The 17,262-nt window shown below is 38.1% G+C and overlaps 1 protein-coding gene across 1 annotated transcript in view; it reads right to left on the bottom strand.

Moving 5' to 3' along the window:
* The window catches only part of ZSWIM5 (zinc finger SWIM-type containing 5), a 130,581-nt gene that overhangs the window by 26,175 nt on the left and 87,144 nt on the right, over nt 1–17,262 (bottom strand). The window contains 3 exon segments of the mRNA XM_015811320.1: nt 584–734; nt 3,996–4,144; nt 13,976–14,332. Coding sequence (XP_015666806.1) covers nt 584–734; nt 3,996–4,144; nt 13,976–14,332 — 657 coding nt within the window.

Below are 17,262 nucleotides of genomic sequence, written 5' to 3' on the forward strand. Positions count from 1 at the left end.
TTTAATAGAAATGTACTACCTGAGTTCTAGCCTAATCAGGAGCCAAAGAAAACACGTCTCTTCAGGGCTGAGACCAAAAAGAAACTGGGCATGCTCAGACCCTGAAGGGGCGTGGCGACTTTGATTGTTTGGTCTGATTGGGCTAGAGGACAATTAACACCCACACGTGGAGTCTACATTCCTCCCTTTGCTGGAGAAGGCTAATTTTAAAATTGACTTTGAACCATTCTCTTTCTCTCTCTCCCTCCCTCCCTCCCACACACACACAGACACAAACGCATGTACTAACTCATATATTCTATAGCCTATAGCAGGGGTGGGGAACCTTGGCTCTTTTATGACTTGTGGACTTCAATTCCCAGAATTCCTGAGCCATGCTGGCTCAGGAATTCTGGGAGTTGAAGTCCACGTCATAAAAGAGCCAAGGTTCCCCACCCCTGGCCTATAGTAATGCTATTCCCAGCTCTGTATGGTTTCCAGCTGCCATCATAAGTCATCTGCCCAGAGCAGATCGGCTATTTTCTTGCAGCCTTCCCGATCTGAGTTTCTTCTAGCCTCAAGCATTACAAACTGCTGGACTTACCCAACTCATCCCACAGTTGTCGACATTTGTCAGTCATGCCCGTTCCTTGTTGTCTCCAAAGAGCAAGACGTGGATCTGCCATGAATTGTTCTGTTATTAGCGTCAGCATCCTAGCTCCATTAGAATCTCTCATACGCAGCATTTCACGGACCTAAGATAAAAGAGGAGGGCATGTAGACTCTCAGTTATATAGGGATTGGATTTAAGGGTTAGCTTCTACATAGTCTTTGCCACATTTTGCCCATAGGGTATCCCACCATACATTTGGAGCTAAATTACAACTCTGATTATCCTGGGTGATCATGATGGCTGTAACTGACAGGAATGGACATACCAGATTTTTTTTGGGGGGGGGAGATGGAATTATGTACTTCTTATAAAATGATTTAAAAGCATGCCATCATTAAGCTGCCTATGTGGTTTGAAAATGCCTCTAAAGAGTAAATCTTGCTGAACAAATATGAAGCCAAAAAAAGATTTTTTTTCCTGAGAATAAGTGGCATACAAAATCATTAATAAAGAATATGATAAGCCAGATGGTGATTTTTATATTCTCCAGCCAGTATGGGATGAGCCAGATATATTCAAATCACGATCCCCATTTCCGACAGTGTTCAAATCCAACTTCTCTGTGAATTACTGAATGTCCAAATTCCCTCCTCAAAAAAAAATACCTTGAAATGTGGGTTTAGATTATGAGAATTCTTGGTAATCAGCTTGTCTCCCTTTACTGTTCTATAATTTGGGGGGGAAATGCCTCATGGCTGAAGAAATAGATGTTTCACTTCAAACTCTGAATCTCTCATAATGATGGGTTCTTGAAAATCTGAACAATTCCAAGTAAAATGTCTAATCTTGTAATCTGATGCAAACTCTATCTGAAAGAGAAAGGTTTGGTTTGATATCCAAGACCTTATGGAATAGATTTTCGAAGTAAAGTGTGGAATCACCATACCTGGACATTTTCAAATATAGGAAGGTGTATATCCTGCTCAAGAGATACAATTGCTTACAGAATGCCATTTATCATTTCTTGCATGCTGGATTCTGCAAGGGAAGATATCACTTGATCTAACTAGAATTTCTCTAACACACTAGGTCCCTGAATAATCTTTTCTCAAAATGTGGAATGCCAGATGGAACATTTTAGAATAAGGATCAAAGTATACACTGACAATATTCTTTGCTTTATATGAGGTATAAACATTTATAAAATATGTTATGGAGGTCAGGGGCTATTAGTCCTGATGACAGTATAACTGCCTCTAAGGCAGTGGTTCTCAACCTGTGGGTCGGGACCCCATTTGGGGTCGATCGACCATTTCATGGGGGTTGCCAAGGAAGGCTGTCCGCCATTTTTTTTGTCCGCCATTTTTTCCCCTTTTCCGGCGGGTGCCTTTGTCCGCCATTTTTTCCCCAGCGGGCTGGGCCAGCTGGTGGTCGGCCTGCTCCGTCTCTGCCGCTTGCCAGCTATGCCTCGGCCGGCGCAGGGGGCGGAACCACGCATGCACGGTGCTCCCGGGCAGGGAAAGTCCTCGACTTACGACCGGTTGGGTAGTCCTCGACTTACGACCGGTTTAGTCCTCGACTTACGACCGGTTTAGTCCTCGACTTACGACCGGTTTAGTCCTCGACTTACGACCGGTTGGGGTCGCGGCATTAAAAAGGTTGAGAACCACTGCTCTAAAGTTATTTGCAGAGAAGCTAGTGAGTTGCCTTGTATAGTTAGTTGCCCAAAGTGAGAATAGATTGCTAGACTACATGGCCATAAGGGTTTGATCCAGCAAGGACTGTTTATATCCTTAATTATATAGATTGCCCTAAATACGATTCAATATCTTTCCATCTATCTATGAATGACTGTTATAAAATTGCAACAACATATTTGGAACAGTTCTAAAACTAAACTTTGCAATTATGCATACATACAAGTATTTTCTGAATATTTTTTAAAATAACTTTTGTATATCATTAATATTTAGACCATCTTGACTGCACTTGGCTATGAAAAACTAGACATTAATGCTTATGGATTAATCTCAGCCCATGTACTTTCTAATTTTTTTTGTCAGAAGCATAGATTAATTCAATGTAAATGTCTTTATATACTGTAGTTTATAGATCTGAATGCTTATACTTTCTTGAAAATACTACCTTCAACACTCTTATACACTGTCTGTACATACTGTTCTGTTCATTCATACAGTTCATATTGGAATTTATATGTATTCATAAGAAAGATTCTAGGTATTCTTTTTTTCATGATAGTCATGTGAAAGAACAATTTGCTATGTTGTTCAAATTCTGTTGATTTAGAATAAAAATTAAAAGCGTTGAATTCTAAGTAAAGGTAGCACATACTTTTAAAAAAAGCCTTTGAAATCACCGCTACAGTCACTTTCTTTTAGCCCAACTCACCTTACAGGACTGTTGTGGAGAATTATAAAAAAAAGTCACTGCTGCTATTGAATCATAAGCAAGTCTTACTTGTTCAGATGGCTGTATATACTGTATCATTTAGTTTTACTCATTATAAAAAGTATTGTTGCAGTTGTGCATGTTTGCATACATGTATATGCCAAAATCCAGCAATAGAGAAACACAAAGTTATATGTTCCACTTTTTCCACTATTACTTTTCTATGTTAATAATAATAATAATAATAATAATAATAATAAAGTTGAAATGGACTTTGGAGGTCATCTAGTCCAACCCCCTGCTCAGACAGGAAACCCTATATCATTTCAGACAAATGGCTGTCCAGTCTCTTCTTAAAAACTTCCAGTGTTGGAGCATTCACCGCTTCTGGAGGCAGGTTGTTCCACTGGTTAATTGTTCTAACTGTCACGAAGTTTCTCCTTAGTTCTAGGTTGCTTCTCTCCTTGATTAGTTTCCATCCGTTGATTCTTGTCCTGCCTTCAGGTGCCTTGGAAAATAGCTTGACTCCCTCTTCTTTGTGGCAGCCCCTAAGATATTGGAATACTGCTATCATGTCCTCCCTCGTCCTTCTCTTCATTAAACTAGACATACCCAATTCCAGCAGCCGTTCCTTATATGCTTTAGCCTCCAGTCCTTTATTAAAACCAAAATCTCTACTACAAAGGTTTGATTGATACATCTCTCTTGAGTGAACGTAATCATCAGAAAACACCAAAAATGTCTACCAAAACAAAATTTACATAAGTGGAAATACCTAATGATAAGCTAACTGTGAGTAAGATATAATATTCTTCCTGACTCCTAGTGGCCATTGCACCAACGCAAATTAACATGCCACTTCCAGCCCATTCTTTGGAAAAGACTGAAGGATATAAACCTAAATGTTTCAAAGCTGATTTCACAGAGAAAAGAACAGCAAATTGAAAGAATATTATAAAATTTCAAGGGTAAGAAAAGGGAATCTATGTCTCACCTTAGCAAACATGGAATTGAGTTGCTTCCCAGAGCCATAGTACCCTCCTTGGGAGAGGAACAGCTTCACCTGCTCTCGAACCTGTTCCTCATCCAAATGCCAGCAATTTTCATCATCAATACTGGCTCCTGCAGTAGGATCTGGAGCACCTATGGCAAGAAAACTCAGCTGTTAAAAGAAACCTTGTCCATGGCTTTAAAAGGGTGGAATTGCCTCTTATCCCTAACTCTATTATATGGTAAAACAAGTTTCTTAACCTTAGCCACTTTAAGATGAGTGAACTTCAACTCCCAGAATTCCCTAGCCAGGTTCATCTTAAAGTGGCTAAGGTTAAGAAACACTGCTGTAAGGTTTCCATAAATGGAGAAGAACTCCTGGTGACTTTACACATCCATGCAACACAGAACTGGTTTGTCATTTCATTTTCCAGGTTATCCGTTAAATTCCCAAATTATATCTTTAGTATTCCTTGGTAGTCTCCTATCTAAATTATTAAGCAGGCTCTAACCTACTTACTTTCCAAGCACACAGACAGGGTTAGGGTTAGGGTTAGAGTTAGGGTTCAGCCACTTGCTACCAAGTGCTGAGGTATATACAAGGGGGGAAAAATTAAACTGTACTTTAGACAAAACAGTGTAGTACCATAGTACGCGTAATTTAAAAAAATCAATATTTATTCAAATCAGTACTTTTGTTTTCAAACAAACAAAAAATGTAGGGTTATGTTTGTGTAATTGCAGCTGTAGAGCCAAATAAAATACTGTAAAGGTAGTACAATAACAAATTATTGTCCTAGCTCAAATAATTTTATTTAAAAATAATCAGAACAGCAAGGGAGAAATTTCAGCTCTATTATGCCATAAAAGGCTTGACATTGGTAGTATTCTCCACAACAGCCCAACCGTAAGCTAAAAACAAAGTAAGAATGAATCCCTTCTTTGTTGCTAAAAATTTTATAATGCATCACTTTGGGTGGAAGCCTTAATATCTAACATGAAAAGTCTCCTTAGCTCAGTTTTTCCCACTGAGGCCCTCCTGATAAATTTAGGAGGCAAAGAAAGTCCAGTTTAAATTCTAAGATGATCCAAATGACTCCCACCAAGACTTATACTTGGTCTTCCTATGCTGATCTCTACTCAGCAATTCATAATATGACTATCTTTCTTGGGCCTCAAAAGAAAGAAGCTATCTCTCTAAAGCCATGAACTTCTCAAAGACAGCACACGAAAAAAATATATACATTGCTGAGCCCAGAGGTTTCACAAAATGTTTGTAGATGTCCATACAGAAGATAACATTCTTCTGACACACTTAATCTTAGCTATGTTGGCTATTTTAAAAATGACTCAGTAAGTATTACATGAAACAGGCTGAAAGCAATGAAAGCCAGTGATGGTGGGGCCAAAATAAACATTATCTTCAACAGCTTGAGGGTGATTTCTTTCTATTACTGAAGGAACCAATGTTGTTACTATTACAGAGTTATCGATCAAGGATTCCTTTGGCTAGGGTTACCAGATATCTGTACAGGCAAAGGAGGATATGAACAACTGCAAAAGAGAAACACAGTGTTTAACTTTCTTGGCATCCATTTCAAAACTTAGAGCAAAAATTTGCAAAAAAACCCCTATTTCAGCCAACATGTACACGAAATCACTTTTTCCACCATCAGAAAGATTGATTTTTCTAATCATAACATTTTTCCAACAAATCTTTATTTTGAAGAACAGATGTTGGCAGTAATATGGAATTGGTGGTGACATGTTTTTCAAATTTCACCATAGAAAATACGACAAGTTGTACAATCTGCCGGTTATAGTGATCATAGATTTGAAGGAGATGGATTTAACCCGATTGCTGGAATCAGGAAATAAATTAAATATTGTAAATTTAGGCTATTAGTTTATTCACAGATAGAGAAAGAAGCAATTTACAAGGTCACAATACATAAAAGTTTGAATGACTGCCATTGTGAAAAAAAAGTCCAAAAATACGCCCACTCAAAGAAAAACCAAAAACACTCCAAAAGCTGGACAATATTTGATTTTAAAGTATGCCTGCTGGATGGAAGATATGAAGACAATCTTATCTACTGTGCAAGCCAAACTCAAGAAAGAGAAAACCAAAAATAGTAGACGCAGATGCCAGTTTATCATTCAAGAGCTTTGAGAAAGCCTTCAAACATTAAAGAAGAATTTAGTGTTTTTCAATTCCTGATCCCAAACATAGTTTTAGGTAATAAACTATTTCCTGAGTACTGTATCTATGGGATGGCCCAAGCATCCCATAGATAAACTGGTAAATGGGGAAATCTTTTTTATCTTTCATCAATCAGTAAGAAAGAACACAAGAAGGCAGGGTAAAAAATCCTATTTAGCCAGAAACAGCTGCAGTAATTTCTGGAAGCTATTAAGTTCTATACATGTACATACTTTTATGTATATTGTTTGTAACATGCCTACATGCTTTTCCACTTATGGATGAGGTCAAGGAGAAGTTAGTAAGACTAGACTTGGACTTAATAGGTTACTGACTCCTAATCATTTAGAATCCTCTTGCTTTAATACTTTTTAAGGTCTTTTACACTACTTTAGATAACTACAGCCCTGGAAATAGTTAAGATTTACTTCTGCAAACTATGTATTGTCTGTTTCCGCACTTAAGACTCAGACTTTTAAAGGTTGCAGCAGAATGCTTATTAAGGAAGAATAATCATATCCAAAAAGCAGACTTTTCTATTTCCAGAGCTTCAAGTCCTTTTTCTTGTTTCTCAATGTCTTTCCCCTACACAACACACTGCAATAAATGCAAACATTTAGTGTTGCTTACTTTTCAAACTTCAACTTTGCAGTGGTACCAGGCACACAATTGATCTGTAAGAACAGCCGACTGCCTCACTGATGTGCTAGTCATAATGAAAACTTTCCTCGCAAAACATCTTAATGCCATAAGACTAAACAAAAATCTTTCTAAAGTCAAAAGGAGCTCTGCTATAAAATGAGAGATGCCAAATTGATGAGCACTTATTTTTTTTTATTTTTTGAAGCCTCTAGAAAAATGCAATTTATGCTTGGAGAGAATAAGGCAATATTTATAAGGCACTCAGCTGTACAGCACTCCCAAGAAATTAGATAGCATTCCACATTGTTATATCATCGTACTCAACTTCAAAAGCTAAGAAAAAATATATTCTGTTTTCTTATCACTGAAATGCTTCCATGGCAACTTTGTAAAGACAATTGCTTCTATATAGAAATTATCAACATTATCGATCTGGATGTCTGACATTAGATAACAAAAAACAAAATAAAAATGCTAATCTATACTGGCTTATGCAAAAGAAGAGAAAGAAAAATCCTGGATGGAAATTTCAGTTAGGGATAAATCATGGTGCCAGGAACATGCAACACTGACCTTTATCCCATTTCTCTAATGTTTATTACTACCTACCCTTCAGTGAGTTAAAAGCTCATAACTGGAGTGAGGAGACATGGCAAAAGATAGATGCAGCCCTTTCCAACTGAACCTAGTCAACTGGATTTATCCTTGTCAATAAAGCTCCATCTCTACAACCATTAAGAGAAAGCAGGCCAAGTAAATGCCTGCTTTAATCCTACTCAGAGGCAATTAGCACTCTCAAAATAAGCAGCATTGTGGAGCAAAACCAATATATTATAACAATGAAATTAGAAAAATCATATTGTAACTGTCCCATCAGATAGAAGCCAGATGACTCATAAGAACTACAGGGCAGAGCAATAGGGCAAAGAAGTTTTTGCAATCCCTAGGCATCTTCAACTGAAAGTAACAGAATAACAAAGTTGGAAGGGACCTTGGAGGTCTTCTAGTCCAATCCCTGCTCAAGCAGGAAACTCTAAATAATTTCAGATAAATATTATCCAATCTCTTCTTAAAAACCTCCAGTGTTGGACTACCCATAACTTCTGGAGGCAACTCGTTCCACTGATTAATTATTCTAACTGTCAGGAAATTTCTCCTTAGTTCTAAGTTGGTTCTTTCCTCGATTAGTTTCCATCCATTGCATCTTGTCCTGCCTTCAGGTGCTTTGGAGAACAGATTGACGCCCTCTATGTATACTTTAGTTATCATTTAAACTAGGAGCAGGTAATCCATTATTCTGTAGATAAGTTTGAATTTAAATTTATATCAGCCTCAATAAACCCAGCCACTGGCAAAGGATTTTAGGACTTGTTGCTCAAAACCTTTTGATTTCACTGGGTTATTTGCCAGAGTTTTCAACAATCAGTGAAGAGGCTTGCCTGCCAAGCCTCAGGGTTTGATTTGTACCTTACAGAAAAAGTACCAGTTTATAATTACCCCAACTTTCAGAGCATTCATTAGACTTTGCGTAAACAGGAAGACTTTCACTCAATGTTCAAGTCATTAAAATATTTCTGGTCACCATAAATCATGGGCCAGGTTCATCAGCAGCAAATGAAATATTTTCCCAGCTTTCTTCGTTACCGATTTTATTTTTACACATATTAGTAACAATTATTTGGTTTACAACTGTCAGACAATGGGAGGTCCACATATCTGTCAGCTTTGATTTTATTTTATTTATAAAAAAGACTAATATTTATTTCTAGGATGAGCACAACTGAATTACTTTTCTAAACAAAGCAAGAGTAAGAAAAAAGGAAAAGAAACAATACAATGGTACCTTGGCACTCAATGGCTTTGAAAATCATTGAATTTGGTACTCAACGCATTTTGATGTGAAAATTTTATCCCAGTATTCATCCTTTGTTTGGTACTCAATGCACAAGCTAGAACTTGTTGGTGTTGGTTGCCTTACGACTCATTACATTATTTCTTATGGGAAAAAATTGTTTAATATTCATTTTTGGTACTCATTGTCAATTATTCCCAGTTTTATATTTTAAGTCTGCTATATTAATTAACCTGCAATGATTCCTGCAATTATGAGGGGAAAGCTTAATAATCAGTACATTTAATTTTGGTCTGTATTAAAATTTTACAGACCTTTTACTACAGTTCTTTGGGATGAAATTTAAATAGTGACTTAACTAGATTGACATCCCTGGAATCAACTGTTTCCAAAGGAATTAATTCTTGATTCAAGCATTTCCCTGAGGGTGGGTGAACTCTGTGTCCCTTTAATAGAAACACCTTCTTCTTAACAGCAGCCTTCCGATGAATTCACACAGTGATAGGTAATCAGAATCAAAGCCAAATAGAAAGAATAGAGTGTGTGCATGAGGAAAGAAGGGAGATAGCTACAGGCATTTAGTAGTTCACAGCTCAACATCATTTGGTTTTTCATATTGCAGAGACGTTTTTCAATAGAACTTCATGGATGGAAATCCCAAAAAGTCGATTATTACTGATACCATCCCACTTCAAGCAAAAGAGGGAAGTGCTTTCCAAAATTATTTAACACAAAGGGAGATTAGAATGAACAGCAACTTTCAGACAGAATTTTGCAACAGTTGATGCCTAGGCAATGGAGAAACACTGCTAAGAATAGGAACAATATATCGCAGAAACAAACGACTTTGTGTAATACCATATAGATCAGTTACAGACAGTCCTTGTATAGTGGCTGCTTTGTTTAGCAGTCATTTGTAATTATGATAGTGATGAAAAAATAATGTTGTGACTTCACAGGTCTCTTAAGCAAACGAAAGATGAAATAAGATATAAGCACAGTAGCAGTTTCACTTAGTGATTGCTTTGGTTAATTCCTGGTCCCAGTTGTGGTTGCTAGATGAGGACCACCTGTATCCTTATAAATGATATAGCAGCCATATTTTCTAGCATGGAAGTAAATATCCCTTATGTTTTGGTAGTGATTGGAAAAAGGTCCTTCATCAATGGATTTTATGGTTTAGTCATACCTGGAGAAAGAAAGAGGGATCTTTGTTCCTCATAGTGACTTATATTTATTGATTTATTGAACAAATGTATACAGTTGTCCAACTCACATATATGTGACTCCAGGAGGCTGACAACATTAAAATCCATAACAAAAATGATATCTCCCCCCCCCCCAAGCCCCATGGCAGCAGCAATACAAGCCACTTGATCAGCTCCAGTTCCAATTGGGGTCCCCAGGCTCACTGAAAAAACCCATGTCTTCAGGGCCCTTGGAAAAGCAATGTATGATAAATAGCTCAAATATTATGGGACATGTCTTGCCATGTCCAGCATAACTGATCATAACAATAATAGAAAAAAGCTATCTACAGTTAAAATATTTGGACTTTCCACTTGGAGTTAGACTATGATTGGCAGAGCCAAGTGAGAAGACCAGGATTTGCCTGTGTTGTTTTCTGGACTAAGTCTGATCTGGACTAAATAAGGTCCTTCAAATTATGAATTTATCCACCTGTTCATTAGATTCAGGTCCTTTTAGATTGTGAAGGTAGATCAGGAAATGACCTGTAGTGAGGTCCATTTAATGGTGTCAGCCTCTTTGAGGAATGGGATTGTCCCTCTAGCCTTGAAGGAGGAGGTAATGGCTCCTCTCCTCAAGAAGCTGTCACTGGACCCAACTCATTTGAATAGTTATCATCCAGTCGCCAACTTTCCGTCTCTTGGGAAGGTTGTTGAGATGATGGTTAGACAATAGTTGCAGAAACTCTTGGAGGAAACAGATTATCTGGACCTATTTCAATTGGCTTTCAAACCAGGATACAGTATGGAGACAGCATTAATGGACTTTGTCAATTACCTTTGACAGAGGCAGGGAAGGGTTGGGTGCACCCATCCTTGTGCTCCTTGATTTCTCAGTGGCTTTTCATATCATTGACTACAGTATATTTCTCGAGTGACTGCAAGGATTGGGAGTGGGAGCCATCATATTGTGATGGTTGTGGCTGTCTGATCCATAGATCTGGAAATTTTTCACATTTGGTTTTGGATGGTGTTGTATTCCCTCTTTGAAACTACTGCACAACTCTGTGTTATAACTACTGCACAAAGAGCAGGCAGCAATTGTGATGAGGGATGGCTTCTGCACAGGTTTATGTTGTGTGCTACTTGCACACATTGCTATGATCAATCAATTAATTAAATGTATATGCTAATCATCTCACTCTGAAAAATTAATCTGGGTGTCTTACAATTAAAATCATAAATATAAAACTCTTAAAACATAATTAAAGAAACAAGAAGCAAAAAGATAATATCAGTAAAGAGGTGGCATCTTCTCAGTTAATGCACCAACCACCTTCAACATTGAGCACCCCCGTGAGGACAATAAGCTACCTGGCAGAGTTGCGTTGAGTTATTTGTAAAAACAATAAAGGTGGGATATAAACAAACAAACATTTTAACATCCTTCCAGAAGGGCAAAAGGGTAGAGGCAGATCTCACCTGAGATGGCAAGATATTCCAGAAGAGTGGGGGCCACAGCAGAAAAGGCTCGTCTTCTAGATTCTGCCACCTGAAGCTCTTTGAGCAACAGGGTTTGCTGCATGGCCCTTCTGCTGGACCAAGTGGGGTGGGCTGATGCCTTTGGGGTGAGATGGTTCCTCAGAGAACCATGAAGGGCTTTAGAAGTGATAACCAACATCTTGAATTGGATCTGGAAGCAAACTGGCAACCAATGCATCTTGCATAACAGCAGTGTTATATACACCATACAAGGGGAGGCTAAGGCTGTCTGCGCTACTGATTCTGTACTCGCTATAGCTTCCAAATACTCTTCAAGCATAGCCCCACATAGAGTGCATTTCAGTAATCCAAATGGGAGATGACCAGAACATGACTGACTGAGTGCCGGGTCTCATAATCCAAGGAAGGCCACAACTGGTACACAACATAAAGTTGTGCAAGAACCCTCCTAACAGGAGTCATCAATCCAGGAAGACCACCAAGTCCTGCGCACTGGATCTATCTGGTACAGTGCAAATCCATCCTCAACTAAAGTTGATAAACTTGCAGATTCTGAGACTTCTGTACCTACAAACATTCCATAATGTGAGACAGGTAATCAAGTACATTTTAATTACCTCACAATTGAAATTCATTCGTGAAGCTTCAACTAGTCCAGAATATAGCAACATGACCAACGATGGGCACACATTGATATGCCAATGTATCATCAATGGTCTATGAGTTGCACTAATGTCCAGTTTAGTTGTGGTGCAATTCAATTTGCTGGTTGTCAGCTATAAAACCCTAGTTATTTTAAAAACTACCTCGGTTTGTACCCATCCAGTACAATCAGGTTGAATGGGGGTATTTCAGGTCCCTTCTATCAAATAATATCAGCTAGTGGTACTCTAGAAGTGTACATTCTCTATTATGGTGCCTGTCTCCCTAGTATATCATTCTCCCCCACCCCCTGAGATTTGTGCAGCTTCCACCCCCTAGGAGTTCCACGAGTTTATAAAACATAGTTGTGCTTCTGAGCCTGGGTTAGGTTGAGTACCCGGTGGATTTCTCTGTGTCATGTAATATTGTTTTTTTTCTGGGTTCACCTGCTTTTCTGGTTTTTTATTGTTTTCCTTTCTTTTAATTATTAAGCCTTAATTATTCTCTTTTTCTAAATTATTAATTAGAAAGCCAGTTTGGCCTAGTGATTAAGGTACCAGGCTAGAAACCAGGAGACTGTAAGTTATGCCCTTATTTCAGCTTTCATTTGCTTAACAGACTTGTGGAAGTCGTAAATGCAAGGACTGATTACAAGTTTACTTTTTCATTATTGTTGTAACTGTGAAAAGAACTTCAAACAAAGCAGTCTCTAAAGGATGAGAACTTGTATAAGCTTTGTATTTAGCAGCTAAAAAAAAAAAAAGCAATATGCTGTAAGAGCCAGTTTGGTCTAGTGGTTAATGTACCTGGCTAAAAACCAGGAGCCTGAGTTCTAATCCCACCTTAGGCATGGGTGACTTTGAGCCAATCAATCTCTCTCAGCTTAACTCACCTCACAAGGTTATTGTTTTCAGGAAAATAAGAGAAGGAAGGAGTATTACATTCGCGTCTTTGAGTTATGTATAAAAATAATAAAGGCGGAATTTTAAAAAGTGATGATATAAGCTGATCTACACAGGGTCAAACTGTGAAGTCCTTGGTGCTCTCTGAGTTTGGTTATTTGCTTGCTGATGTTTCTGCAAGCAAACATCCAAGCTCAGAGAGCACAAAGAATACCATCAGCTGATCTGTCAACTCAAAATAATTAGCTGGCGTCTAAATTGAGAATGTAAAAAAAAAAATATCACTCATTCTCACTTCAATATACCTAGAAATAGCAACCACGTCTTTTCTGACATCACGGTAACAAGCTTCTGAGTACCTTCTGCTAGCAGCATGGCAGCTGATAAATCTCCACACAGTAACATATACAGGGCATTCAACTTTTAAAACTCGGTGGTTATAAAACAGAAAAAATGAACACCACGCTCAACTTTCCTTGAAATGTGGGCCTTTTTAAATATAGTCACTAAGAATCAAATTTCACTTGTACTTGGCTTTTTCAACGAGGCAAGCTCCATATGTGTTAGAGAACCATTCTCATCATACCTACCCACGTGAACAGATTGGAGAAAGGTAGCAGTTCTATCAATGCTAAGGAAGGAACCTTCAGAACAGAAATATAATGCTACTTTACAAAAAGTGACTAGCCTCTCTCCTTGTTTATGCTCCTAAGCAGAAAGTACAAGCATTACATATGACCTGACAGTATCACAATATATTTAGAGTCCAGAGTATTAGGTACTCAACCCACTTCCAGCATTGTTTGTGGTTATAAACCTCTTTTCCAAAAGAGATACAAACAGCTGTGACAGCCAAAATCTTTTGGTGAAAATATATGAGCCTGCATACAATTTGTCAGGGAGCTTTAAAGATTCTATATTTTAAAGAATTAAGTGCTTCAGACATTATAAACATGGTGAGAGATTCTTCTCATCTTCAGGTTCATCAGGAATCGAGCATGTTATTATGTTTTGGGAGATTTATCAGAAGTTATTTCTGCCTCGTTGACTTACCGTGCAGTTGATTGATTTCAGAGTTGGAGGACAAGATTTCATCAGCCAATTTCTGGGCTGTTGGGAGCACTTCAGTGTGGTGGGCTGTAATCAAATACTGAACAAATTTTTGGAGCTGGTCCCTGTTCATTTGGAAAAGAGTCTCTGATATGGGAAGACGGAGTTTGACCTGATCAGGCTTGCGAATCCTGTAGAGGGAGAGTGCCACAACATGAGCGCAATAGAAAATGTCCTTGTTCCCACAATCACATGTCACGGAGGTTATCTTGCACCGGTCAAAGCTGATGGCCACTTTGTAGGTCATTTCTGGTTCTGCTGCAGTTGCTGCTTCTGTCACAGTGCCACTCAGGTGGAATCCTGAAAGGAAAAAAAAAGAAATAGATTACTAGGGAAAGGATCTTTATTATAACACACCACTACCTAGTTATATCCATGTTCACAAGATGTGTTCATTAGCCCTCCCCAAACTGGTATCTTTCAGATGCATTGGCACATAATTCCCTATATGCCCAACCACAGCACAGGTAATACTCTTCTCTCTCAAAATAACAACATATATATATATATTGAACATGATAAAATATATATATTGATGGAAGATCCTTCCAGCTGAGCAGCCAATGTTCTGGATTTGGGCCAGTTAACAATAATTATAAAATGCAAGAATGTACACAATATTCAGTTTCTTTCTGAAACACATAAGCTCCCGTTGCCCATTCCAACTTAACTTGATTCGGAATGCAATCCTATTGGCATCTTATTAGAGGTAAGATACATTGACTTCAGAGGGCTAGTGCCATAGAATTCTGTACAGGTAGCCCAAATTTCTGTTGTTAAATAAGACATTGATTAAGTGAGTTTTGCCCCATTTTATGACCTTTCTTGCCATAGTCGTTAAGTGAATCACTGCAGTTAAGTTAGTAACACAGTTGTTAAGTGAATCTGACTTCCTGTTGATTTTGCTTGTCAAAAGATCACAAAAAGTGATCACATGACCTTGGGACACAGCAACGGTCATAAGTATGAGTCAGTTGCCAAGCATGTGAATTGTGATCACATGATCATGAGGATGCTGCAAAGGTTGTAAGTGTGAAAAATGGTCGTAAGTCATTTTTTTCAGTGGGTGCCATTGTAACTTTGAATGGTCACTAAATGAACTGTTGTAAGTTGAGGACTACCTCTATAGAAGTGCAGCCAAGTCTTAAGCTGGCTAATATTCCCACAGGCTTACTAGGCTGTCACAAGAAAAAAATATTTATGATGATTCCAGTAAATAGCTAAAGAATAAAGGTAGCTAGCAGCAATGTGGCCACTGTAATCATTGCTTCGTTTTACTACCAACAATTACTACGACCATTACTTAACTTCTCCATCTGATGGCTGACGAAATTTAGCACCATGTTACTTATGTTAACTGTCACCTCCAGAAAATATGATTTAACGTATTTTAGAAAATGCAAGCCTTTCAAACTTATCTGAATGTCAGATACTTACGCAAGGTACAACATGATTATCAAAATGTACATTAACTTTGAACAAAGTATCCTTAGATATGCCATATTTCATGGATGGATGGATGGATGGATGGACATTAAAAATGTTGACAAAATTAGAACCATTTCCATCACAAAATTGCCACACACATCATTTATTAATCTCATGAGTCACAGATGCTAAAAAACCAGCCACAGAATACGTCTAGGATGGACAGGACCACCAGAAAGAGGGTTCCTTTGCTGTATTAATTCCAGCAAATTACCTCCAAACATCACTAATCTGCAGAATTGATAATAAAAGCACATCACTATGAACTACTTCTCTTTTTTCATGGTACAGCACATGTAAACCTCATCAATTAATTTCAGAAAAGTGAGACCACACGGCATTAAAATATTTAAGCCACTCTCACTCAAGATCTCAATCTGTATAGTGACAGTGCCTTGTTCACCCGATTGAAAAACATACAAATGCTCTGCATAGTTTTATTTGCTAAAGTGGAAAATGAAGTAAATAATATAGAGCAGTAAAGATAAGCACGTTGTATTGTGTGACAGAGGAAAGTGGACAGTGAAAAGAAAAAGTGGTATCATGAGAAGCCACAAAAGACATGGTGACTAGACACCATCAAAGCTGGCATCAGTACAAGCTTTCAGAATACCTAACAAACAATGCAGTTTTTCTTTTTTGCTTATTTATAGAGTTCCAATTTTGTTGTCTTCTATTTTTTTTTTTAATGAAGGGTAAAATTCTCAGAAAAGGTTAGGGGTGCATATACTTCTAGCCACCAGAATTGTGCAGTCTATAGTAGAGGTATTGAGACTCAGAGCAGAAGCCTGATCTCCCCAGATTAAATATCAATAAGACAATTGACTACTGGAGAGCCTTAAGACAGAATGGAAGCGCAGCCCAGTTTTATAACGAGAATGATGTTCATTTAATGCAGCGTAAGTGTGTATCTCTTTGCCAGGAGTTTCCACTATAAAATAGTATTTCCAGGAACTTATTCTCCCAGTGATTATAATTTCCCACCCTTGAAAGCAATTCAGAAGAAGAAAAGCAGAAATAAAGGAAGTCAGTGAAAAAGCACTTATTCTGTCCATCCTTGCTCAATTTATTTATATCCTTCCCAGCCTTATAGATCAGATATGTCAAACTCGCGACATCACGTGATGTTACGCAACGTATCGGAACGTTTTCCCCATTGCCAGCAATAGGGTGGGTACGGTTTCCTCGTGACACATCCGGCTCGCGGGCCGGCAGTTTGACACCCCTATTATAGATAATCAGAAAGTTTCACATTGTAACATATCTACAGTATTGTCTGTAGACAATACTTTCTAATCATCCCATGTATCAACCATCTCATTTGTAATTAAGGGATAAATAATACAATAATAGTCCAGCATTATGAGACACTGGATTTATGATTATTGCCAAAGCCTGATGGGGAAATCTGTCTCAGTTTTATCTTCTGGAACAGTAGCTTTGACTCCATCCCTAGATAGGAGTAGCAATGATCTAGAGGCAGCTTACTTGTGACAGGGCTACTGAGTGCCTGTGTGTTACACTCAGCTAGAGGAACAAGTTAAAGATTTTTCCTGTGCATTGGCTGTTGTGCTGCCTGTTACAATCTTTGAAAAGCTTCTGCATTACTCTCAAGGCTGAAGTCACAACATCTTTTGGCACTGAGTGATTTCAATCATGACCTGTGGCAAAAACTGAGAAGACTTAAGATTCCATGGTCTCAATGATGACCATGGGCTTATACAAAATGATCTTGGCTTGAC

This window comes from Protobothrops mucrosquamatus, unplaced genomic scaffold (genome assembly GCF_001527695.2).
Source record: "Protobothrops mucrosquamatus isolate PMUCROS unplaced genomic scaffold, P.Mucros_1.0 scaffold39, whole genome shotgun sequence".
In the NCBI taxonomy this organism is placed as follows: Eukaryota; Metazoa; Chordata; class Lepidosauria; order Squamata; family Viperidae; genus Protobothrops; species Protobothrops mucrosquamatus.